At 45.2% G+C, this 25,879-nt stretch overlaps 1 protein-coding gene across 1 annotated transcript in view; it reads right to left on the minus strand.

The window, feature by feature from the left end:
- Positions 1 to 243: 243 nt before the first annotated feature.
- mrc2 (mannose receptor, C-type 2) overlaps positions 244 to 25,879 on the minus strand; it is a 286,794-nt gene continuing 261,158 nt past the window's right edge. The window contains exons 25-30 of the mRNA XM_078222936.1: positions 20,984 to 21,029; positions 18,798 to 18,944; positions 18,512 to 18,634; positions 6,993 to 7,172; positions 4,130 to 4,156; positions 244 to 4,025 (exon numbers count right to left, since the gene is read on the minus strand). Of these exons, the coding sequence (XP_078079062.1) occupies positions 3,796 to 4,025; positions 4,130 to 4,156; positions 6,993 to 7,172; positions 18,512 to 18,634; positions 18,798 to 18,944; positions 20,984 to 21,029 (753 nt within the window). The 3' untranslated portion in view covers positions 244 to 3,795. The remainder of the gene's footprint in view (positions 4,026 to 4,129; positions 4,157 to 6,992; positions 7,173 to 18,511; positions 18,635 to 18,797; positions 18,945 to 20,983; positions 21,030 to 25,879) is intronic.

A 25,879-nucleotide genomic window follows, 5' to 3' on the forward strand; every position in this document is an offset into this window, starting at 1 on the left:
AATCCCCACACATATTATGAGTATGTTATAATACAACATGTGAACCACTGCGAGGTGAATTTTGAGGTCTGTAAATGCTTTTCACTTCTCTTAAACAATGGATAAGTTGATCCAATATGGCTGAAGATGGCTCAGTCAGCCCGATATCTGGAGCTGACCCCATTCTGTCCCACTAGATTAAGGTCAATCCAATGAAATAACATAACTGAGCTGCCATTAGCATGAGAGAGAGAGAGAGAGAGAGAGAGACAGAGACAAAAAGCAGGAGGAGTGAATGAAGAGGCTTTAACGCTCAGAAAGGTTGGAGATGGAGGATAGGGGTCACTGATTTCCTTGCATCTCGACTTAGCACCGTGCAGGCTTCCCCTTTATTCATTCTCGACATATGGAAGATATGGGCAAGGTTGGCAATCATTACCCATCCTTAAATGGCCCTGAGAAGATGGTGGTTTCCTAATTCTGATTGGTTACGTTACTGTGGCAGGGAGAACTGAAATGAATGGAATGAAAGTCAAGTGGGTGGGGTGATGGCTGTGAGATGTTCCTCTCTGGGCTCTGCCCAGCTGGTGCAGGTATTGAAGATACCTATCTATCCCTTTGTCCTCGACTACCCCCATTGAAATCACTTCCCAGAACTGTGGTTGGCTGCACTACCCTTTATCTCTTTGAGAATATTGATGGGGTATTCATGGCAAAATAAACACTCTTCACAACATAAACTTAAAAAAACACTTTATTGTGAGAATCCGGTTTGGCAAATTTCACTGCCTCTGTTATACTCAGCGATAAAGTTGGACAGAAAGTCAGTTGTTGAAGCCCTCAATCATAAAGTAAACATGAATGTCTTAAAAATTTGAAATAACTTTCAGTTTGGGAAGGGGTTAAACTCCCCTCATCCCCTTCCCCCCCCCAACACAACCCCTGGAGAAAAAGTACTGGATGTTATTCTAAGAATATTTGGATTCTTGTGAATAGATGAAATTGGTCTTTGACCAATAGTGTGAGTCAGGTTCAGTCAGGAAATCAACAACCTGCTTCCCAGTATTCCCAAAACATTGGTTTCGATGGGATGTGGCGTGGCCTTTGGTTTGCTGTGAACCTCTTTCATATTACCGGCATTGACCAGTTTCACTCCCCCTCCCTCACCTCCACCCCTCCCATCCCCTCCACCCCCACCTGCATCATTTGATTGTCATCAAGTCTCTGAATAGCGCTGTGCACAAATACAGTAAAGTGCCCAGAATTCCTGGAAGATGCAAAGTGGAAAAAATATTGGTCTCCAGCATTGCAATCCCTTCATCTGAAAAAACATCAAAGATCAGAAGAGTATAGAATGACATTAACATTCAGGAATGTTTGTTTTGGGTCAGCTCCCCTCTAGTTGAGGAAAGATCTCATGGTGATATGACTCCTTTCCCTCTGACTCATTACCCGACTGACTGGTGTTTCTCACCTTTGCATTAGCCAACTATAACTCCCTACCAGCAACATGTCTCAAATTCTGCTACACACTGCCCTCACCTTGTCCCCCTCACAGACCCTTCCCTTTAACAGTAACCTTGGTCACCACTGCTTCTAACAACTGCCCTAACCTCCAATCAGCACCATGCAGCTTCATCACACCCAATGGATAAAGCCCATAGTGTAAAGTGACGGAACCTGAAATCTAAATGTACTCAAAAGCCAGTAACCTCAGTTTTAAAGACACTGAGAGAAATACCTCAGAGTAGCTGCATGCCACAATATGAAGTGCTATGCTATCATCAGCTAGTTTATCAGAGGTTTTAACCAGAGTCATACAGATACACAGCACAGAAACAGGCCCTTTAGCCCAACTCGTCCATACCAACCAGGTTTCCTAAACTGAACTACTCCCATTTGCCTGCGTTTGGCCCATATCCCTTTAAACCTTTTCTAACCATGCACCTGTCCAAATGTCTTTTAAATGTTGGCAGCTCATTCCATACACGCACCGCCCTCAGGGCCCTTTTAACTCTTTCCCCTCTCACTTAAACCTATGTCCTATAGTTTTGGACTCCCCTACCCTGGGGAAAAGACCTTGGCTACTCACCTTACCTATGCCCCTCATGATTTTATAAACCTCTATAAGGTCACCCATCAGCCTGTTTAACATAAGTAGGATTTTGGTAACAAGCTTGACTGTATTTCCCTAAATTTACATCTATGTAATAGATCAGGAGTGTAGGTCTCACATTACAAACTGTGCTCCTGGTATGGAACTGCCTGCCTGCGAGCACTTGGACACATCATCATCGTCCCCTTCATGATCCTTCATCCTTTAAAATGAGTGTACAGAAAGTTATGGGATCGGAGTGAACATTCCTGGAACTTGTGACTGGGAACACTAGCTCATGAAATTAACCCTTCAAAAAAAAAGGTCTCCCCACCCTGATATTTAATTTCATCGGAAGGTGGAATTGTGGGGTATTTCCTGCGATGAATACGAGCGATCTGTTGAACAGGAAGTGACTCTGACATGCACAGTTACAACCTAATGAATGCAACAACACTTAGTAGAGAGGATACCTTCTAATGATCCAATTTTTGACCGATCACGATTACCCGTCATCACTTGAGGTACATTCTCACATTTTCTGATCTGGGATCGAAAATCTTTCCAAAGTTGCTGATGCTGACTCATTTCCTTCCCCTACATTTTGTAACCAACCTACTTGACTTGTTCATTCCCTCATTTATTCTGAAAAACATGATTTTCAACTCCTGGTTATCTGGTTGCAAATTGGAAGTATGGGGACAGGAGGAGGCCATTTGGTCCCTCAAATTTCTTGCCTCATTCAGTTCGGTCACCTTTGTTCTTTAACCCTTTGCTGAACAAAAATCTATCAATCTCAGTTTTCATGTTTTTAGTGAACAGCTTTCTGGGGGGAGGAAGGGGAAGAGTTCCAGATTTCCACCATCTTTTGTGTGAAGAAGCAACTCCTGCCATCACCCCAGTCTAATCTTAATTTCAAAGTTCTGCCCCCTTGTTCCAGACACCCCATTCCCCCACCTAAGGAAATAGTTATTTTCTATCTACCCTAGCAAGTCCCTTAATCATTTTAAACATGAGTTAAGTGGGTCAGAGGTGATGGGTCAGAGGAGGTACAGTCCACACAGTGTTCATCGGGCACACATTGCCACCCTTTCAGATTGATCCACCATCAGTCTCCGGCCAGTCACTCCTTGTCAACAGCCCTTCAAGGTCTGCTGTGAGCTGGGGTCACCTGGACGTTTAACGGTTGCTCACAGGAACCGTTCCAAAAGAATGTTGACGCCAATCCAGATTCCGTTCACCCAGTGTAAACACTCATGCATCTTCCTCCTGTCTGTGGAAAGTGTGGCTCTGGGAAAGAGCGGGCAACATTTGAACCATGCTGAAACTGATGGGAGGCTCACCAGGCACAGTGAGTGCGCGATGATTTTATTCATTGGATTGTGCACTTTTACATAGAAACACTCCTGCGTCAAGGTCAATAACACAGTTGAAGCTATTTATTGGAGGGTCCTAGTGGATACAAATTGCCCCATTTATCAGATAAAATCCACCAGTATTGATGTATGTATATATAATATATACACACACACATAGATATATAGATAAAACTGGATGCCTGAGGAATGTATCCTTTTAAGGCATATCCCCATTAAGCAGCACCAACTGTGTCACTGCCAGACTGCTCTGGGACTCCATGTTGACCTGCATTATGTTCTGAACACCAGTCTGTGCCTTGCACACCGCTCCAGGGTGAAGAGACGGAGGAGCAGGTGCCAGGGTTATTCCTGCTGTTCGTTCATTTCCATGTCGGACACCAGGATGTTTTTCTCCACGGATTCACTGGGCGTTGAGGATGTCCGGCTGTATCGCGCGCTCTCGAAAGCCCCGCGCCGCGAGCCCGAGGCTACCCGCCGTCGATACAGGAGCAGCAGCACCACCACCACTGCCAGCAGCACTAACGCGCCCAGCACGTACAGGATGATGTCTAAGGTGTGTCCCTGCGAGCCGGCTGCAAATACAAACGCAACACAGACACAAAAGAAAACCTTAACATTGAATCACTGTGTCTAAACAGAAATGAGCAACAGAAAATACTGGAGGAGATTTACTTACAGGTAGCAATAAGGCTGCTTTCTTGAACTGTGAGAGTAAATTTGAAAAATTGCATTAGTTTAATTAACATTGAAAGAATTAACAATCTGGCCTCCAATCTAAGGCAGTGACCGTGTAAAATGGATGACAGCAAATTGGCTATCCATTTACATCTCTCCTGACACTCATCAATTTTTAAAATTTATCCTTTCATGTCACTGGCTAGACCAGCATTTTTTGCCCATCACTCATTGGGAAGGTGGTGGTGAGTTAGTTACACCCACAGTGCTGTTCGGAAGCGAGTTCCAGGATTTTGACTCAGTGACAGAATTGAATTTAAAAATTGGCAAGTCATTTTGCAGTTTTATAGAAACTTAGTTAAGCCACACTTGGAATATGGTGTTCAATTCTGGTCGCCACACTACTAGAAGGATGTGGAGGCTTTGGAGAGGGTACAGAAAAGATTTACCAGGATGTTGCCTGGTGTGGAGGGCATCAGCTATGAGGAGAGGTTGGAGAAACTTGGTTTGTTCTCACTGGAACGACGGAGGTTGGTGGGGGGGCCTGATAGAAGTCTACAAGATTATGAGGGGCATGGACAGAGTGGATAGGTAGAAGCTTTTTTCCAGGGTGGAAGAGTGAATTACTAGGGGGCACAGGTTTAAGGTGCGAGGGGCAAGGTTTAAAGGAGATGTATGAGGCAGGCTTTTTACACAGAGGGTGGTGGGTGCCTGGAATTCGCTGCCGGAGGAGGTAGTGGAAGCAGATACGATAGTTACTTTTAAGGGATGTCTTGACAAATATATGAATAGGGTGGGAATAGAGGGATACGGTCCCTGGAAGGGTAGGGGGTTTTAGTTCAAAGGGCAGCATGGTCCGTGCAGGCTTGGAGGGCCGAAGGGCCTGTTCCTCTGGTGTAATTTTCTTTCTTCTTTGAACAGCGATATATTTCCAAGTCAGGATGGTGTGTGGCTTGGAGGGGAACTTCTAGGTGGTGGTATTGCCAGATATCTGCTGCCCATGTCCTTCAAGGTGGTAGTGGTTGTGTGTTTGGAAGGTGCTGTGGTAAGACGCCTTGGTGAGTTGCTGCAATGCATCTTGTAGATAGTACACACTGCTGCCACAATTCGGCAGTGGTGGGGGGAATGAATGTTTATGGGTGGAAAGCCAATCCAATGGGCTGCTTTGTCCTGGATGGTGTTGAGCTTCTTGAGTGTTGTTGGAGCTACACTCATCCAGGCAAGTGGAGAGTATTCCATCACACTCCTGATCTGGGTTTTGTAGATGGTGGAAAGGCTTTTGGGGGTCAGGAGGTGTTACTCGTTGTAGAATTCCCAGCCTCTGTCCTGCCATTCACTGTCACACAAAGTGAAAGTTGTGTTGAATTAGCTGGGACTATGACAATGGTAGAGTAAAGCAGCTGAGTGTCTGAGAGCTGTAGGGTGGAGGACAGGAATCAGTCAGGAATTCTGCCCCTCGCTGCTAATCTATTAACCTCTGATAGAAAGTTCACAAATCATTGTCATAGAGAGTCACAGTCATAGAGTTTTACAGCACGGAAAGAGGCCCTTTGGCCCATCATGACTGCACTGGCCATCAAACACCGAAGCATCCTAATCCCATTTTCCAGCACTTGTCCTTAGCCTTGTAAGCTATGGCGTTTCAAGTGTTCATCTAAATGCTTTTCAACTATTGGGAGGGTTCCCTCCTCTACCAGCCTTTCAGGCAGTGAGTTCCAGATTCCCACCACCCTCTAGGTGATAAGATTTTTCCTCACATTCCTATAAACCTCCTGCCTCTTAACTTAAATCTGTGCCCCCTGGTTATTGATCCCTCAAAGAGTTTTAACAACACCAGGTTAAAGTCCAACACGTTTATTTGGTAGCAAATGCCATGCTACCAAATAAACCTGTTGGACTTTAACCTGGTGTTGTTAAAACTCTTACTGTGTTTACCCCAGTCCAACGCCGGCATCTCCACATATTGATCCCTCTGCCAAGGAGAAAAATTCCTTCCTATCCACCCTATCTATGCCCCTCATAATTTTGTACATCTCAATCAGGTCCCCAGATCACCACTGAGTCTTCTCTGCTCCAAGGAAAACAACTCCAGCCTATCCAGCCTCTCTTCATAGCTGAAACGCTCCAGCCCAGGCAACATCCTGGTGAATCTCCTCTGCACCCTCTCCAGTACAATCACATCCTTCCTATAGTGTGACAATCAGAACTGCACAGTATTCTAGCTAACGGGCGTTTTATACAGCTCCATCATAACCTCCCTGCTCTTATATTCAATCCCTCAGTTAATAAAGGCAAGTATCCCTTACATCTTCTTAATCAACTTTTCTACCTCTCCTGCTGTCTCCAGAGATCTATGGGCATGCGCATTAATGAACCTCTGGTCCTCTGTACTTCCCAGTGTTGATTGTGTATTCCCTTGCCTTGTTAGCCTTCCCAAAATACATCCCCTCACATTTTTCAGGGTTAAATTTCATTTGCCACGGTTTCTGCCCATCTGACCAGCCCATCTATATCGCCCTGTGAGCTAAGGCTTTCCTCCTTGCTATTTACCACACCACCAATTTTTGTGCCATCTGCGAACTTATCACACCTCTACATTCAGGTCCACTAATGTGTATGTTGAATGAGGACAGGGAAAAACTCAACTGGGAAAACCCTGGGATAGTAGGGGTTGAATGGTCACCATCTGTGCCAGCCTGTAGGAGGAGACTTTGGACAGGAGCAGAGAATCCCCACCCTACCCTACCCCAGCCACCATGATGGCGACATTGTAAAATCAGCTACTTGCACAGCCCTGAGCACCTACCCATCCAGTGCTGGAGCAAATGCCAATCTGAAAAATGCTGTTTCCCTTTATTTCTTACCTCTTGGCATTTTGCAGATGACGCCTCGTGTGAAACTGGTACAGGGACCAATTCCCCAGATGCCAGTGTTGCTGTTGATCCAATAGCAAGTGTTTGCACTCATTAACCTCATATTCTCAGTTTCACGAGCCCAGTTTGAATAGTTCAAGACCGTCTTGTCAGGCCAGACGAGTGAACCACCTAAAACAGCAAGAGAATGAAGAGCTGGTTACAGCTCATAGTGAGCACCCTAACGAGACCATGTGACAAGCCCACTGACTACACCTCATGGAAACCACTTTAACTACACCATATGGTATCTGCATTAGCTATATTGTGTGATAACTGCATTATTTATATTGCATAACCACATTAACTACACTGCAATGTAATCACACCAATTACCACACATGGTAATCACATTGACTATATACCATGTGATAACTGAACTAGCTACACTGCACAGTAACTACACTAACCACACCATGTGTAACTAAACTAATTACACCATGTGTAACTGCACTAACTACACCATATGGTAACCACACTAAGTACACCATGTGGTAACTGATTTTGATTTGATTTGATTTATTATTGTCACATGTATTAGTATACAGTGAAAAGTATTGTTTCTTGCCCTTTTCCGCTGAGGCTAGGGGAGAAAAAAACCAGAGGGCATGGGTTAAGGGTGAAAGGAGAAAAGTTTAAAGGGAATATTAGGGGGGGCTTCTTCACGCAGAGCGTGGTGGGTGTGTGGAATGAGCTGCCGGATAAAGTGGTAAATGCGGGGTCACTTTTAACATTTAAGAAAAACGTGGACAGGTTCATGGATGAGAGGGGTGTGGAGGGATATGGTCCAAGTGCAGGTCAGTGGGACTAGGCAAAGAATGGTTCGGCACAGACAAGAAGGGCCAAAAGGCCTGTTTCTGAGCTGTAATTTTCTATGGTTCTATACAGACAAAGCATACCGTTCATCGAGAAGGAAAGGAGAGAGTGCAGAATGTAGTGTTGCAGTCATAGCTAGGGTGTAGAGAAAGATCAACTTAATGCAAGGTAAGTCCATTCAAAAGTCTGACAGCAGCAGGAAAGAAGCTGTTCTTGAGTCAGTTGGTACGTGACCTCAAACTTTTGTATCTTTTTCCCGACGGACGAAGGTGGAAGAGAGAATGTCCCGGGTGCGTGGGGCCCTTAATTATGCTGGCTGCTTTTCCAAGACAGCAAGGAGTGTAGACAGAGTCAGTGGATGGGAGGCTGTTTTGCATGATAGACTGGGCTACATTCATGATCTTTTGTAGTTCCTTGCAGTCTTGGGCAGAGCAGGAGCCATATCAAGCTGTGATACAACCAGAAAGAATACTTTCTATGGTGCATCTGTAAAAGTTGGTGAGAGTCGTAGCTGACATGCCAAATTTCCTTAGTCTTCTGAGAAAGTAGAGGCGTTGGTGGGCTTTCTTAACTATAGTGTCAGCATGGGGGGACCAGGACAGGTTGTTGGTGATCTGGACACCTAAAAACTTGAAGCTCTCGTCTATTTCTAATTTATCCCCATTGATGCAGAAGGGGCATGTTCTCCACTACGCTTCCTGAAGTCGATGACAATCTCCTTCATTTTGTTGACATTGAGGGAGAGATTATTGTTGCTGCACCAGTTCACCAGATTCTCTATCTCATTCCTGTACTCTGTCTCGTCATTGTTTGAGATCCAACCCACCAAGATGGTGTCGTCAGCAAACTTGAAAATCGAGTTGGAGGGGAATTTGGCCATACAGTCATAGGCGTATAAGGAGTATTAGGGGACTGAGAACACAGCCTTAGCTGTGGAGGAGATGTTGTTGCCTATCCTTACTGATTGTAGTCTGTGGGTTAGGAAGTTCAGAATCCAGTCGCAGAAGGAGGAGCCGAGCCCCAGGCCATGGAGTTTGGAGATGAGTTTCAAAGGAATAATAATGTTGAAGGCTGAGCTGTAGTCAGTAAATAGGAGTCTGACATAGGTGCCCTTGTTATCTAGGTGTTCCAGGGTTGAGTGCAGGGCCAGGGAAATGGCGTCTGCTGTGGACCTGTTGTGGCGGTAGGTGAACCATAGTGGATCCAGATAATCCAGGAGGCTGGAATTGATTCGTGCCATGACTAACCTTTTGAAGCACTTCATAATGATGGATGTCAGAGCCACCAGACAATAGTCATTAAGGCTTCACTGCTTGGCTTTTCTTTGGTACCGGGATGATGGTCGTCTTCTTGAAGCAGATAGGGATCTCAGGTTGCTGTAAAGAGAGGTTGAAGATGTCTGCGAATATCCCTGTCTTCTGATCCGCGCAGGATCTGAGTGCCTGTCCGGGTACCCCATCCGGGCCAGTCACTTTCTGTGGGTTGACCTTCGAGAAAGCTGCTCTGACATCTGCAATGGTGACTTCAGATACAGGTTCATCCAGGGCTTCCAGGGTGGAGGGCATGCTCTCGCTGACCTCTTGCTCAAAATGGGCATAGAATGCATTGAGCTCATCAGGGAGGGGCGCGTTGGAGCTGATGATTTAACCTGCCTTCACCTTGTAGCCTGTTATGTCTTGCAGACCTTACCATAGTCGGCGGGGGTCTGTGTGGCTAGCCTGGGACTCTAGCTTGGTTCGGTACTTTGGCATCTTTGATGGATCTCCTTAGATCATACTAACTACACCATGTGGTAATCGCATTAACTAAACCATGTGGTTAACTACACATACAAACATATGAACATATGGATTAGGAGCAGAAGTAGGCCACTAGGCCTCTTGAGCCTGCTCTGCCATTCAATAAGACCATGGCTGATCTGATTGTAACCTCAACCCCACATTCCTGCCTACCCCTAGTAACCTTTCACCCCTTGTTAATCAAGAATCTATCTAGCTCTGCCTTAAAAATATTCAGATTTTGCTTCCAGTGCCTTTTGTGGAAAATAATTCCGGAGACTCATGACCATCTGAGAAATAATTTCTCATCATCTCCGTCTTAAATAAGCACACCTTATTTTTAAACAGCAACCCTCATACAAACCCTCACCTCTCTCTCTCTCACATGCACACACACAGACACTCTCACCTCTCTCCATTGCTTCCTGACCCCTTCCCCTCCACCCCTGACCGCTTCCCCTCCCGCCCTGTGACACCCCATCCCCTCCTGACCCACGATGGCCTCTACCTTGTTTTGGCACCTGCTCAATTTTGCTCTTGTCCTTACCTGGGACTTTGAATAGTCATTTTTACCACTATTTCCAGCTCGTCCAATCAGAGTCCGGCTTCTTAATGCATTGGCCACTGATAGGTTGACTAGTGTGCCTATCAGTAGCCAACAGTCTGAAATCCTCCTCCAATTGGACAGACTGGAAGGACAGTTTTTTACAATTTAAATTCTCAAGGGGTTTGACAGGGTAAATGCTGAGAGGATGATTCCTCCTCCATGGGAGCGTCTAGGACCAGAGGGCATAGTCTCAGAATAAAGGGGCACCAAATTAAGACTGAGATGAGGGTGAATTTCTGCTCTGAGGGCTGTGAATCTTTGAACTCCTTGCCACAGAGAGCTATGGGGGAGAATTCTTGTGTATATTTAAGGTTGAGATTGATAGATTTTTGACCAGTAAGGGAATCAAGGGTTACGGGAAAAGGGCAGGGAAATGGATGTGAGGAATGTCGGATCAGCCATGATCTGATTGAATGGGGGAGCAGGCTCGAGGGGCCGAGCGGCCTACTCCTGTTCCTATTTCTTATAGTCCTACACTGGCCAGAGACACTGCGGAATCCATGGATGTTTCTTATGAAACCCCAGAGTTCTGCGAAAGCCAGTTTGGGATATGGAGGGGGAAAGTTCCCAATCCCAGCAGCTGCCTAGTGACATTTGATGGAAACCTTTATGTGGGCCAAGTTACTCGAGCTAGCAAAGGCTAACAAAAACAGAAAATGCTGGAAAAAGTTCAACAGGTATGGCAACATCTTTGGAGAGAGAAAATAGAGTCAACAATTCAAGTCTGTATGACGCTTGGTCAGAGCTGGTCTGGAGTCACCAGTAAAGGTTAAGCTGTGATGACATTCACAGCCAGTGTCTGGATTTAGCCATTTAAAAGACTGTTCAGATAATGGCCTAGATATTCAAGCTGAGGTAAAAACCAGCATACACGATTGAGGAATTTTACTTGTATAAAATTCAGCGTAGATTGAGTCTCTGCAGTCATTTGCGCTATTTTTAAAAAACTCTTTCATGGGTTGTTGCATCACTGAGAAGGTCAGTATTTGTTGCCCATCCCTAATTGCCCTTGAATTGAGAGGTCTGGGGTCGCTTGTAGTTCAGACTGGGTCAGGACAGCAGATCCACTGGTAAACCAGATGGGCTTTGACAACAATTGATGATAATTTCATACACCTCATTACTGAAACTATATTCAATTCCAGATTGAATTTAAATTCCACCGTAGTGGGATTTGAACCCATGTCCCCAGGGCATTCGTCTGTGGCTCTGGGTTCCTGGCCCAGTCACATTGTCACTACACTGCCATCTCCCCACTAATTGAAAAAGCATTGCATTCGAGCCAGGCACCACTCACAAAATCACTCAAACTAAAGGCTCTAAAACAAACCAAGGAATATTTTGAAAGCAAATTTAAACCACTCTAAAGCATTGACAATTGTTCTGGTCCATGGAAGATTCTGCATTCAGAGGGACATGCAAATAAGTTGGAGTGAAACTTGAGAAAAAGTAACACTTCTGCAAACCAGCCCAATTTTGATCACTGCTTGCAGCTAATACCAAACTCTACCCCAGCCGATATCCCAGCAAGAGTCAGTGTGCTCAGGTGACAAGAGATGGGAAATGGTAATAATTAAATAGTGGAATGATTAACAATCAAAGGAATCAATGATTTGGGGGCATTAGTGTCTGCCCTGACATGTTATTCTAAGTCACTGACAGCTCGACTATCTCTCCCCTTTATTGGCCAGTCACTAAAAGCATCTAATGTGACTTTCCACTGACAAAATGAAGATTTACAGCCTTAGCTTATCAGGGAGAGGGTACTGGAAGGTACGAAATAAGGCTGCTTTTAGATTGCTCAATCATCAAACAGCCATCAGATTGAACAACTGATGTTCCAACAGAGGCTCACAACTATTCCAATTGGAACTCCAGGAAATTTCTGTGACCTGATCCATTGTTTCATCGTTTTGCTACAGTTGTTTTGTCCATTGTAACTGGTGGTGGTTAAGCCCCAATTCCTTTCTCCAGATTAATTGTCAGCGATTGGTGATTCAAGGGAAGAGCTTTCAATACAATTCTTTGTCCCCTTACGTCTTCACTGATCCTGTTTTTATATATCAAAAGTAAATCAGCCTTCCAAACAGTACTGATGGAGGCGGCCATTTAGCAGTGAACTACAATCAGACCCAGTTTATGGTTCAAACACGTTCCTCATGTCTAAAAGGTGCAGCTCAGACCTCTACTCAGCCATGGCTCAATGGGTCGTACACCTGCCTTGAAGGCGAAAACTTGTGGGTTCAAGTCCCACCCCAGAGACTTCAGTGCAGTAACCTTGGCTGGCATCTCCTGGGCAGTACCAAGGAATTACCATAGCAACAGTTCTTATCAGGAGGAAGGTGTCCGTGAGCAGTGCGAGGACATGTTTTGCTAGGCCGAGGAGGGTGGTGTTGGATGGGGACTGGTTGGTGCTCCTTTGAAGGAAGAAGTTGAGAGCTCTAAGACTATCCCGCAGAGGGATGCAGGTGTAGAGAGATTGGGTGTCTATGGTGAAGAGGAGCAGCTTAGGGCCAGCAAACTGGAAATGTTGAAAGTTTGAAAATTTGCAGACATAGGTCAGAAGAAACGAGACAAGCAGTGAATAAACTGAAGTCAAGGGAGGAAGAAATCAACCTTGGGGGCCAAAAATGGTCCTTTTTGCGGATCTCAGGATGCTGTTTAATGATTGATCAATTTAAGAGCAGCCTTATCTTGTAGCTTACAGTAAGTACCCTCTCCCTGATAGAGTGGGATGACCGGGTTTGGGGGATTATGAAACCACAGAGGGAAGGTCTCCAGGTATGGTCGTGCCAGTGACAGTCTCAGGAACTATGGCTTGATGTTTGGTCCTGGAATCATGTCCCAGGATGTAGAAGGACCACATAGTTATTGAATCTTTACAGTGCAGAACGACGCCATTCAGCCCATTGAGTCTGCACCAATTCTCTGAAAGAGCATCCTACCCAGCCCAGCCCCCGCCCCCCCTCCTCCCTATCCCCGTAACCCTAGCATTTATCATGGCTATTCCACCTAATCTACACATCTTCGGACTGTGGGAGGAAAACGGAGCACCCGGAGGAAACGCGCATGCAGACATGGGGAGAATGTGCAAACTCCACACCAGATAATCACTTAAGGCTGGAATCGAACCCAGGTCCCTGGTGCTGTGAGGCAGCAGTGCCAACCATTGTGCCACTGTGTCAGAGAGTTAGCGTTCAGTCTCTACCAGTCACCATCAGTACCAGACAACCTGTGGGACCCTTATCAGCAGATTTGATGACAATGTTAGTGTTGGACCTGAGGGAACATCAAGTTTAGACGGAGATTAGAGTGAGTGAAGGAAGCAGAGAAATTGAGCTGGCTGATGTCACGCCATCAGTTTTAATGAGAAGGCCGAGAGAGGCTAAGAAGCCAGAGGGAGAGGCCCAGAGGGAGAGTGTGTCATCCAGCTGAAACAGTGATTAACTGGTGCTTCTTTTAATTTCGCATTCGTTTCTGACACAGTCGCCTCTTCTTTGAATAACTGCTTTGTAAAACATTTCCGTTCAGCCTGCAGTGTAACCTCGAGTCCCAGGTTGCCCATTATATTAATTCTCCGCCCCATTCTCACTCTGCCCTCAACCTCCTGCCCTAGAAATGAGGCTGAATGCAAACTCAAGAATCAGCCTCTTCCGATTAGCACTTTACCCTCCTGGACTCAACACTGAGTCAACAATTTCAGACCATAACCTCTGCTCCCATTTTCTCAACAGCAGCTGATAGCGATGATTCTTCTATCCCCACTTCCAATTCTATTAGGAATTTGGAAAATTAACAAGATTAACAGTTGAACTTGAGATGAAACTTTGAGAGTGGAAAATCATGTCTCACAAATTTAATTGAGTTTTTTGAAGAGGTAACCAAGAAGGTAGATGAGGGCAGTGCAGTTGATGTTGTCTACATGGACTTTAGCAAGGCCTTTGACAAGGTACCGCATGGTAGGTTTGTGGTGAACCATAGTTGGTTACCACTATGAGTGCTGAGCCATGGATGGTCAGCACTATGGGGGTTTGTAGATATGTTACTGTAATTACTGTTGGTGTTAGGGTTGGGCTGTTCTACCTGTTGATATTGTTCTGTGGTACACTCCAGTTGGCTCCGCCTACTAGGGGAAGTATAAAGGTCACTGCACTGCCTGGAGACCCTTTAGTCTGGGATTGTATTGTATATAGTGTGCTCCATTCTTGTCAGTAATAAAAGCCTTTATTTCCCGGGTACATTCTAGCCTCCCGTGTGAATTAATCACGCATCAAGGTTGTTGCATAAAGTTAAATCTCATGGGATCCAGGGTGAGGTATCTAAATGGATACAAAATTGGCTTCTTGACAGAAGCCAGAGGGTGGTTGTAGAGAGTTGTTTTTCAAATTGGAGGCCTGTGACCAGCGGTGTGCCTCAGGGAATCAGTGCTGGGCCCACTGTTATTTGTTATTTATATTAATGATTTGGATGAGAATATAGGGGGCATGGTTAGTAAGTTTGCAGATGACACTAAGATTGGTGGCATAGTGGACAGTGAAAAAAGTTATCTCCAATTGCAACGGGATCTTGATCAATTGGGCCAGTGGGCAGATGGAGTTTAATTTAGACAAATGTGAGGTGATGCATTTTGGTAGGTTGAACCAGGGCAGGACTTACTCAGTTAATGGTAGGGCGTTGGGGAGAGTTACAGAACAAAGAGATCGAGGTGTACATGTTCATAGCTCCTTGTAAGTGGAATCACAGGTGGACAGAGTGGTGAAGAAGGCATTCGGCATGCTTGGTTTCATCAGTCAGAACATTGAATACAGGAGTTGGGACGTCTTGTTGAAGTTGTACAAGACATTGGTAAGGCCACACTTGGAATACTGTGTGCAATTCTAGTCACCCTATTATAGAAAGGATGTTATTAAACTAGAAAGAGTGCAGAAAAGATTTACTAGGATGCTACCGGGACTTGATGGATTGAGTTATAAGGAGAGGCTGATTAGACTGGGACTTTTTTCTCTGGAGCGTAGGAGGCTAGGGGTGACCTTATAGAGGTCTAATAATAAGTCAGTAGTCTGTGGGACTCTCTTGCCCAGAGAGCAGTAGAGGTAGGGTTATTGAATATTCTTAAAGCTGAGTAAGACAGATTCTTGATTAACAAGGGAGTCAAAGGGTATGAGGTAGTCAGGAATGTAGAGTTGAGGCCACAATCAAATCAGCCATTTTTCTCTGCAGCGTAGGAGGCTGAGGGGTGATCTTATAGAGGTCTATAAAATAATGAGGGGCATAGATCAGCTAGATTGTCATTATCTTTTCCCAAAGGTAGGGGAGTCTAAAACTAGAGGGCATAGGTTTAAGGTGAGAGGGGAGAGATACAAAAGTGTCCAGAGGGGCAATTTTTTCACACAGAGGTCGGTGAGTGTCTGGAACAAGCTGCCAGAGGTAGTAGTAGAGGCGGGTACAATTTTATCTTTTAAAAAGCATTTAGATAGTTACATGGGTACGATGGGTATAGAGGGATATGGGCCAAATGCGGGCAATTGGGATTAGCTTAGGGGTTTTTAAAAAAAAGGGCGGCATGGACAAGTTGGGCCGAAGGGCCTGTTTCCGCACTGTAAATCTCTATGACTCTTTGAAACTAAATAACAGACAAATGGCATGCTTAGCAGGCATCTAGAAGGATAATGAAATGTGATTTTCCTAGTAATAAGATTAGCGGGTGTCAAGAGAAATTGAGATGCGAATTTCCATATCAGAAAAACTGCTTACCAGAGATCAATCGGGCTATACAAATGTTAACTTCTAAAGGCAAGGAATTTGAGAGATGTAGACAGCTGAATCCACAGATGGAATATCAAAGAGACTGTAGAGATTAACTGCTGGCACCCTCATTGGGGAAGGAGGCTAGTTTTCCATCCAACAGTCAGACAGGCTAGTTCCATCTGTGATCAGAGCCATTGAGGCCTGTTCTATCTTAACATTTAGAGCCACGGCAGATTGTAGATGTTTTCCTCTAAAAGACCCAGTTTCCTACCTTCGTTGAAGCAGAAAAAGACATTTTCCCAGACTTGGTCATCTAAGCTGTATTGTGTGGTAACTATTAGCTGGATTCGACTTATAGATTTACTAAATTGGATGTTGTTAGAGAAGATGGGTGTCTCAATGAGTCCAGAGAACATTTTATTTTATTCATTTATGGGACATGGATGTCGCTGGCTGGCCAACATTTATTGCCCATCCTAGTTGGCCTTGAGAAGGTGGTGGTGAGCTGCCTTCTTGATTCGCCGCAGTCCACATGCTGTGCGTTGATCCACAATGTTGTTTGGGAGGGAATTCCAGAATTTAGACCCAGCGACTGCGAAGGAATGACGATATATTTTCTTCTAGATGGAAGTGGTGGTGGGTTTGGAACGTGCTGTCTAAAGATCTTTGGTGAATTGCTGCAGTGCATCTTATAGATAGTACACACTGCTGCTACTGAGCATCAGTGGTGGAGAGAGTGGATGTTTTTGGACGTGGTGCCAATCAAGCGGGCTGCTTTGTCCTGGATAGTGTCAAGCTTCTTGAGTGTTATTGGAGCTGCACCCATCTGGGCAAGTGGGGAGTATTCCATCACACTCCTGACTTGTGCCTTGTAGATGATGGACAGGCTATGGAGGATCAGGAGGGGAGTTACTCGCCGCAGTATTCCTAGCCTCTGACCAGCTCCTGTAGCCACTGTGCTTACGTGGTGACTCAGTTGAGTTTCTGGTCATTGGATGTTGATGTATACATTGGTACATTTTGGAAACAAGAGGTAATTTCATATAAAATGGTGTGATTAGTTATTCATATACTTAAGTATCACAGTGTATATTAATCTTTTTTGTCATGTGTTATACTTTTCATTTACCTTAATAAATACTCTATTAATTGTTTGCACAAAAGCCGGACCAGTTCCTCACTGGATTGTACATTGTTCCTCACATTATTCCAAACAAATATATAACCACTACCAACCAATGTTTCAAGTTATCCTTTGGAGTTTTGAGACAGTCTCATAGGTAACACCAGTGAGGTTCTTAACAACCTCCCCAAATCCATCTCTACTTGTCCCATTACCACTTCCATTGTCCATGTTCCATCATTGGTCTCTTAATCTCACATGCCTTCCACCCTATCACGCACCTTCCCTTTTGTTCGTTCCTCTCTTCCCTCTCTCTGTATTTGGTTAAAACCCATTACTTCCCTAACTTTTCCCAGTTCTGACGGAAGGTCATCGACTTTACACTTTAGCTGTTTTCCTCTCTCCACTGATGCTGCCCAACATGCCCAGTATTTCCAACATCTTCTATTTCTATTTCCGGTTTCCAGCACCTGCAGTATTTTGCAGACGTCCTCGGTGAAATGATTTTGAATCGTTTCCATCCATGCTGGCGGATGGGGGCCAAACCACAGCTGGTTTGACATATTATCAAACATATCTGGGAGAAGTCAAAGGGCTTGGCTTGTATGAGCCATTGAGAAATGTCTCAGGGGTTCAGTAAGAAGCACTTTTCTGTGGTTAAGGTTCAGACATTTCTTTATGAAGCTGCACTCCATTTAATGAACTGAAATCATAGCTGACGGGAGACGTCCAAAATTAAAAAGCTGCTCTATTTTCCATCAATCAGTCCCCTCACTTTAATCAACAAACATAAACTAACAGTGAAACAAAAGCAAAATGTGGCCAGTGCTGTTCTGTAGAAAGATCATTTGGACTCGAAACGTTAACTCTGTTTCTCTCTTCACAGACACTGCCAGGACCTGCTGAGCTTATCCAGCATTTTCTGTTTTTGTCATAGATTTCCAATGGTTATACTTGGCGAATGGGTTGACTTTGATGGACAAGAGGGCAACAGATGGGAAGAGACTTGGAGCAGGATTTTCCAGCTGCGCTCGCTCCAAAACCGGAAAATCCTACCTGAGGTTGATGGACCTTTCCACTGGTCTGCCCACTGCCCTGGCAGGCGGAATGGGAAAATTCCCCCCTTGGTTTACAGCCCCACCTAGGGGCCAGAACCTGCAACTACATTGTGACCACTGACAGAAAAACTGAATGTTAATGTGACGCAATGGTTAACGTCGATTGAAAAAAACGTGACCCAAAGATTGTGCCACCAGGAAGTGTCTTGTGGGCATTAAGAATTTTCTGTTGAAATCTGTGCCATGTTCATTGTAAGCACACTACTCACTGCATGCACGTTGTGTAGGAAATGAACCTAAATAAAATTGCAGTTTGCTCGTTAGTGTGGAGACAGACTTACTCTTCGTGTTGTACATGAGACTCAGCCAAGCACCTTTGGAGTCATTTTCATACGTCTGTAGGTGTTCCCATACAAACACGTTCTCGGTCTCGTCAAGAATGGACACCATCTTGGCCCCTTGCACTGTTCAAAAACATTGAAAAAGGAACATCAAACATAGTCGCCAGCCCAGGAAGGTCAGAGAGCAGTCCGGGTGATCTCACAACACCCTGTTCCTCGGAGATGGACAGAGCAGGGATTAATTATCAGAGGGTTCTTTACCCACGCTATGGTACAGTTCACGCACCTTTCTGACAGAACTCAGCTGCATCTTTGGGAGTGGAATTCCTCTCCAAGTGGAAGGCATAACAGTGATTACGAAAGGGGATCCAGGAAGAATCCTCCAGGCTGTCTGGGCAGGTCCCAGCGAAAGTTGACTTGCTGGACCATGAGTCTAAGAAGAAAAACAAAGATGAGAAGTTAAATTCTGAATCGAACATCCTGGTTCACCAGGAGGCATTTCTTAGATACACCTGCATATAGGAACAGGAGGAGGCCATTCAGCCCCTTGTTCCACCATTCCAGGAAATTTTGCTCCTGATCTGTATCTTAACTCCATAACCTTTGCTGATGAAAATCTAAATTGAATTAGATTTCACTGGTGGCATTTCAATGAACATTCTTTGGTTTGCTAATCCACTGATCACAATGATAAAAAGCGTTGTAGATGCTGGAAATCGGGAATATAAACAGAAAATGCTGAAATACTCAGCAGACCTGTGAGGAGAGAAACGTGCTGGTTAAGTCAGACCTCGCCTGTGGCTGGGATTCTCCAGTCCCGCTGCAGTAAATGGAATTTTGACTGGCCGTTAAATTCTCCGTTCTCATTGACAGCGGGGGCGGCGTGGACAAGCTCGGTGAATCTCACCCCAGAGTCTATGGGCTTAAAAATATGGGGGTTGGGGAGAGGGGGGGGAGGGGGGGCTACCCAGAAGAAGAGTCAGTGTGGTGTGGGGTGGGGTGGGGTGGGGTGTCCCCCCCCCCCGCCGCCATGAAGCGCCACAGGCGGGCTTATCGAGGGCCAAGTGGGACTTGCACGCCTTGCTGGGGAATTCAAACCTGGAAACTCATTCTCCTTTGGAGTGGTTGGACATCATAGAATCCTAGAATCCCTACAGTGCAGAAGGAGGCCATTCGGCCCATCAAGTCTGCACCAACTACAATCCCACCAAGGCACTGTCCCCACAACCCCACCCATTTACCCTACTAACCCCCTGACACTAAGGGGCAATTTAGCATGGTCACTCCGCCTAACCTGCACATTTTTGGACTGTGGGGGCAAACCGGAGCACCCAGAGGAAATCCACACGGACATGGGGAGAATGTGCAAACTCCACACAGACAGTGACCCAAGCTGGGAATCGAACTGGGTCCCTGGCACTGTGAGGCAGCAGTGCCAACCACTGTGCCACCTTTCAATAGCAGAAATGGGTTGTGAAAGGCGCTATATAAATGCAGGTCTTTTCTTCAAAAGTGTGGGTTTTATAATGTACCTGGAAAGTTGGATTAACTCATAGCTTAGTTCTGGTGTGTCTTATGAAAAAACTAACACTTATTGATAAATTGTTTATCCAAAACACTTCTCAGACAGCTAATCCTGTCACAGATGCTGTCAGACCGTATTTCCAGAATTTTTCATTCTATTTCTTTATTTGTACTTGTCTAGTGACATTGGTTGGCACTGCTGCTTCACAGCTCCAGGGATCTGGGTTCGATTCCTGGCTTGGGTCACTGTCTGTGTGGAGTTTGCACGTTCTCCCCATGTCTGCATGGGTTTCCTCCGGGTGCTCCGGTTTCCTCCCACAGCCCAAAGATGTGTAGGTTAGGTGGATTGGTCGTGCTAATTGTCCCTTAGTGTCAAAAAATGTTTTGATTTGATTTATTATTGTCACATGTATTAATATGCAGTGAAAAGTATTGTTTCTTGCATGCTATACAGACAAAGCATACCATTCATAGAGAAGGAAAAGAGAGAGTGCAGAATGTAGTGTTACAGTCATAGCTAGGGTGTAGAGAAAGATCAACTTAATAGTGTGCAGGTTAGGTGGATTGGCCATGCTAAATGCATAGGGTTATGGGGAAAGGGCAGGTGGGATGTGAGAGCTCTTTCGATGCGGGCTTGATGGGCCAAATGGCCTCTTTCTGTACTGTATGAATGCTATGATTCTAAATATCACGGGGGGAGATGGGAGGACTGGCTTGCTCTTTGTTGCAATTGTGTTATAGCTTGTTTAAACATTCACCTGAGGGGCAGACAAGGTTTAACATCGACCCTGAAAGCACAGAGGGATGGAGTTGCCGGGTGAATTGGTCTGAAGTAGACAAACCTGGCAATGTGGGGGAATGGTAAAGTGGCTGTGAGAGTGCGGGAAACCCCAGCCTGAACTGTAATGGCAAAGGGGACACACAGTGTGTGTCTAGGGTGAGTGTTACTATTGAGGCACCTGCTATGTTGTTGTGGCACAACGGATCTATAGCTCTGAACAGAACCAAACACAAAATTCTGTTAAACTTTGCATGATGAACAATTACACACCAGAGCCCAGGAGTGCTGAAGTTTATTAAAGCTCCTAATGTTGGACCCTATTCCTGGGGTGATAAAGTGAAGTGCAATTCTCCATTAAATGGAGGAATTTAAATTTCGGGGACAATTTCCCATCAGAGCCTGACTTCTAATCTCTTGGTCCCGACTGCAGCCCCAGTCCTGCACCCACTGTGGCTGTGTCTGATCGCACACTTCCCCTCACCAGTGAGTCTCAGGCCTGTTGGCTGCGGTATAATGAAGTTCGAGATCCACTATCGGGGAGACTCAGCCTCACTGTTCAGGCAGTGACAGGCAGTAAAATACTTAGGCTTTTGTTTCTCTATATGAAGCACAATAATGGCGATAAAGTGAAAAAGACAGGGGAGCATGTGGTCAAAACACAGTTATAAAAATTAGAGAAAGATAGACAACGAGAGAGAGAGACTCAGAGAGACTGAGAGAGAGAGAGATTCTGAGAGAAAGAGAGACTCAGAAAGAGAGAGACTCAGAAAGAGAGAGAGACTCAGAGAGAGAGACTCAGAGAGAGAGACTCAGAGAGAGAGAGAGAGAGAGAGATTCCGAGAGAGAGTGAGAGACTGAGAGAGAGAGAGAGACTCAGAGAGGCTGAGAGAGAATGAGAGATTCCGAGAGAGAGACTCAGAAAGAGAGAGAGACTCAGAGAGAGAGCCTCAGAGAGACAGAGAGACTCAGAGAGAGAGAGAGAGATTCTGAGAGAGAGAGAGCGAGAGAGAGAGACTCAGAGCGAGAGACTCAGGGTGAGAGAGAGAGAGAGAGACTCAGAGAGAGAGAGACTCAGAGAGAGAGAGACTCAGAGAGAGAGAGACTCAGAAAGAAAGAGAGAGACTCAGAGAGAGAGAGAGAGAAGATAGGTAAATGTTAAGAAGCTGAATTACCACTGGCGGGAAGTAGTTTTTGCCAGTTGATGAATAAAGGGACACAGTAGATTCAAATCCCTCACAAACTCTGAAAGTGAACATCTCTCCAAGCAGTGTGGAGAAAGTCTTTTATGAAAATTTGAGCCTGTTCACTTAGTGGCCTGGCCCCACCTTGATTGCGAGATGGAACATGCGTCACTGATCGAAAAAAGCAGTAAAACAGGGATAAGAATACTTTTCCTATTGGAACCTCTGGTAATGGGGAGCAGGGTTGTACTGCAATCTGGCTACCCACCAGCAGATGGGGATGTTGGTGTTACTGGCCATCATCAATGTCATCAATAGAAGCACATAGAGAGAGAGATGTTCACCTGACTCGATTGGACAAGGGGATGAATATTTAATAGGACCGACATAATACTGTTTCTTTATTCATTTACGGGATGCGGGCTTCACTGGCCAAGCCAGCATTTATTGTGTCAGACTGATTAGTATTAATAGAATGCAGCAAAGTGATTAATGCAGAGTCTTCAAGAATGCGTTGTAACCAAACAAATCTTCAGACAAAAATCTTAGAAAGAAAAGAACTAGGATTTGTATAACATCTTTCATAATCCCAGGATGTCCCAAAGTCTTTTACCAGCTGAATGAAATACTTCTGAAGTGTAGTCACTATTGTAATGTTAAACAGTCTTGTTTAATATTTTCTGCAATGACTACTCCTTGACAAAGTAATTAAATTCCTTTACAAAGTATTTTCACTCATGCTGAGGGTAAGAGTACGCTGACCACCACTGGCACCCCAATCAGTGCCTGTCTTTTATCTCTGCTTGGTACGAGTTTCCAGCAGAGGACTGAAGGGGTGTTAGTGACTGAGAGGCTTTTGGAATTTATAATTAGCGAACTGAGGAAGGAAATTCTAACCTTAATGGAGTAAAGGGAGGTGGAGAAATGTGGGGAGGGAATTCTAGAACTCAGGGCCTAAGGAACAGTGACCACAACTCAGTAAGCTTTAAGGTACTGATGGATAAAGATAAGTGTAGTCCTCAGGTGAAGGTGCTAAATTGGGGGAAGGCTAATTACAACAATATTAGGCAGGGACTGAAGAATGTAGATTGGGGGCAGATGTTTGAGGGCAAATCAACATCTGGCATGTGGAAGGCTTTCAAGTGTAAGTTGATAGGGATTCAGGACCAGCACATTCCTGTAAGGATGAAGGATAAGTATGGCAAATTTTGGGAACCTTGGATAACGACAGATATTGTGAGCCTCGTCAAAGAGAAAAGGGAAGCATTTGTCAAGGCTAGGAGGCTGGGAACACACGAAGCAAGTGTGGAATACAAGGAAAGTAGAAAGAAACTTAAGGAGTAAGGAGGGCTAAAAGGGGTTATGAAAAGTCATTGGCCAGCAGGATTAAGGAAAATCCCCAGGCTTTTTATACATATATAAAGAGCAAGAGGGTAGCCAGGGAGAGGGTTGGCCCACTCAAGGACAAGAGAGGGAATCTACGCGTGGAGCCAGAGGAAATGGGCGAGGTATTAAATGAGTACCTTGCATCAGTATTCACCAAAGAGAAGGATTTGGTGGATGATGAGTCTGGGAAAGGGTGTTTCAATAGTTTGAGTCACGTTGAAAGCAAAAAGAAGGAGATATTGGGGTTCTTGAGAAATATTAAGGTAGACAAGTCCCCAGGGCCTGATGGAATATACCCCAGAATACTGAGAGAGGCAAGGGAGGAAATTGCTGGGGCCTTGAGAGTAATCTTTGTATCCTCACTGGCTCTAGAGGAGGTCATGATGTGGAGATGCCGGCGTTGGACTGGGGTAAACACAGTAAGAGTTTTAACAACACCAGGTTAAAGTCCAACAGGTTTATTTGGTAGCAAATGCCATTAGCTTTTGAAAGAGCAGCACTCCGAAAGCTAATGGCATTTGCTACCAAATAAACTTGTTGGACTTTAACCTGGTGTTGTTAAAACTCTTACTGTATAGAGGAGGTCCCAGAAAATTGGAGAATAGCCAATGTTGTTCCTTTGTTTAAGAAGGTTAGCAAGAATAATCCAGGTAATTACAGGCCAGTGAGCCTGACGCCAGTGGTAGGGGAATTATTGGAGAGGATTCTTCGAGACAGGATTTACTCCCACTTGGAAATAACTGGACATATTAGCGAGAGGCAACATGGTTTTGTGAAGGGGAGGTCGTGCCTCACTAACTTGATCGAGTTTTTTGAGGAAGTGACTAAGATGATTGATGAGGGTAAGGCAGTGGATGTTGTCTACATGGGCTTCAGTAAGCCTTTGACAAGGTCCTCCATGGCAAACTGGTGCAGAAGGTGAAGTCGCATGAGAGAAGAGGTGAGCTGGCAAGGTGGATACAGAACTGGCTCGGTCATAGGAGACAGAGGGGTAGTAGTGGAAGGGTGCATTTCTGAATGGAAGGCTGTGACAAATGGCATTCCTCAGGGATCAGTGCTGGGACCTTTGCCGTTTGTAATGTATATAAATGATTTGGAGGAAAATGTAATTGGTTTGATTAGTAAGTTTGCTGATGACACAAAGGTTGATGGATTTGCGGATAGCGATGAGGACCATCAGAGGATACAGCAGGATATAGATCAGTTGGAGGCTTGGACGGAGAGATGGCAGATGGAGTTTAATCTGGACAAATGTGAGGTAATGCATTTTGGAAGGTCTAATACAGATAGGAAATATACAGTAAATGGCAGAAAAATAAGAGTATTGATAGGCAAAGGGATCTGGGTGTACAGGTACACAGGTCACTGAAAGTAGCAATGCAGGTGGAGAAGGTAGTCACGAAGGCATATGGCATGCTTGCCTTCATCGGCCGGGGTATTGAGTTTAAAAATTGGCAAGTCAGGTTGCAGCTTTATAGAACCTTAGTTAGGCCGCACTTGGAATATAGTGTTCATTTCTGGTCGCCACACTACCAGAAGGATGTGGAGGCTTTGGAGAGGGTGCAGAAAAGATTTATCAGGTTGTTGCCTGGTATGGAGGGCATTAGCTATGAGGAGAGGTTGGAGAAACTTGGTTTGTTCTCACTGGAATGACGGAAGTTGAAGGGCGACCTGATAGAAGTCTACAAGATTATGAGGGGCATGGACAGAGTGGATAGTCAGAAGCTTTTTCCCAGGGTGGAAACGTCAATTACGAGGGGGCACAGGTTTATGGTGCGAAGGTTTAAAGGAGATGTACATGGCAAGTTTTTTATAGAGGGTAGTGGGTGCCTGGAACACATTGCCGGGGGAGGTAGTGGAATCGGATACGGTAGTGACTTTTAAGGGGTGTCTTGACAAACACATGAATAGGATGGGAATAGAGGGATATGGTCCCCGGAAGGGTGGGGGTTTTAGTTCAGTCAGGCAGCATGATCGGTGCAGGCTTGGAGGGCCGAAGGGCCTGTTCCTGTGCTGTAATTTTCTTTGTTCTTTGTTCAACTGAAGGCATAGCCACTAATGGTGGAGCAATTAGACTTAGGGATGTAGTAGAGACCAGGATTGATGAACGCAGATATCTGGTGGTTTGTGGGGCTGCTTTACAGATTAGGTTAACCTCAGACTGTTGTCAGAATGGGGATGGAGTCAGTAGCTGGAGAACGGAATTTGTATCGGGGCTTGAAAACATTAGCTTCAGTTCCCAATATTTAACTGGAAGAAATTTCTGCTCATCAGGATTGGATGTGGAATGAACAATGGTGGGGGAGTTGAGCGAGGTGGCAGTGAGGTAGATCTGGATGCCTTCAGCGAATGCATGAATAAATCACTCTGCGCTGTCGGATGATGTTGCCGAAGGGGAGCATGTAGATGAGAAACAGGAGGGGGCCAAGGGCAGATCCTTGGGGCCAGCAGGGGTAATGGTGCAGGAACAGGAAGAGAGGCCATTGCAAGTGATTC

The sequence above is a fragment of the Mustelus asterias genome, chromosome 11, assembly GCF_964213995.1.
Source record: "Mustelus asterias chromosome 11, sMusAst1.hap1.1, whole genome shotgun sequence".
NCBI classification, from domain to species: domain Eukaryota; kingdom Metazoa; phylum Chordata; class Chondrichthyes; order Carcharhiniformes; family Triakidae; genus Mustelus; species Mustelus asterias.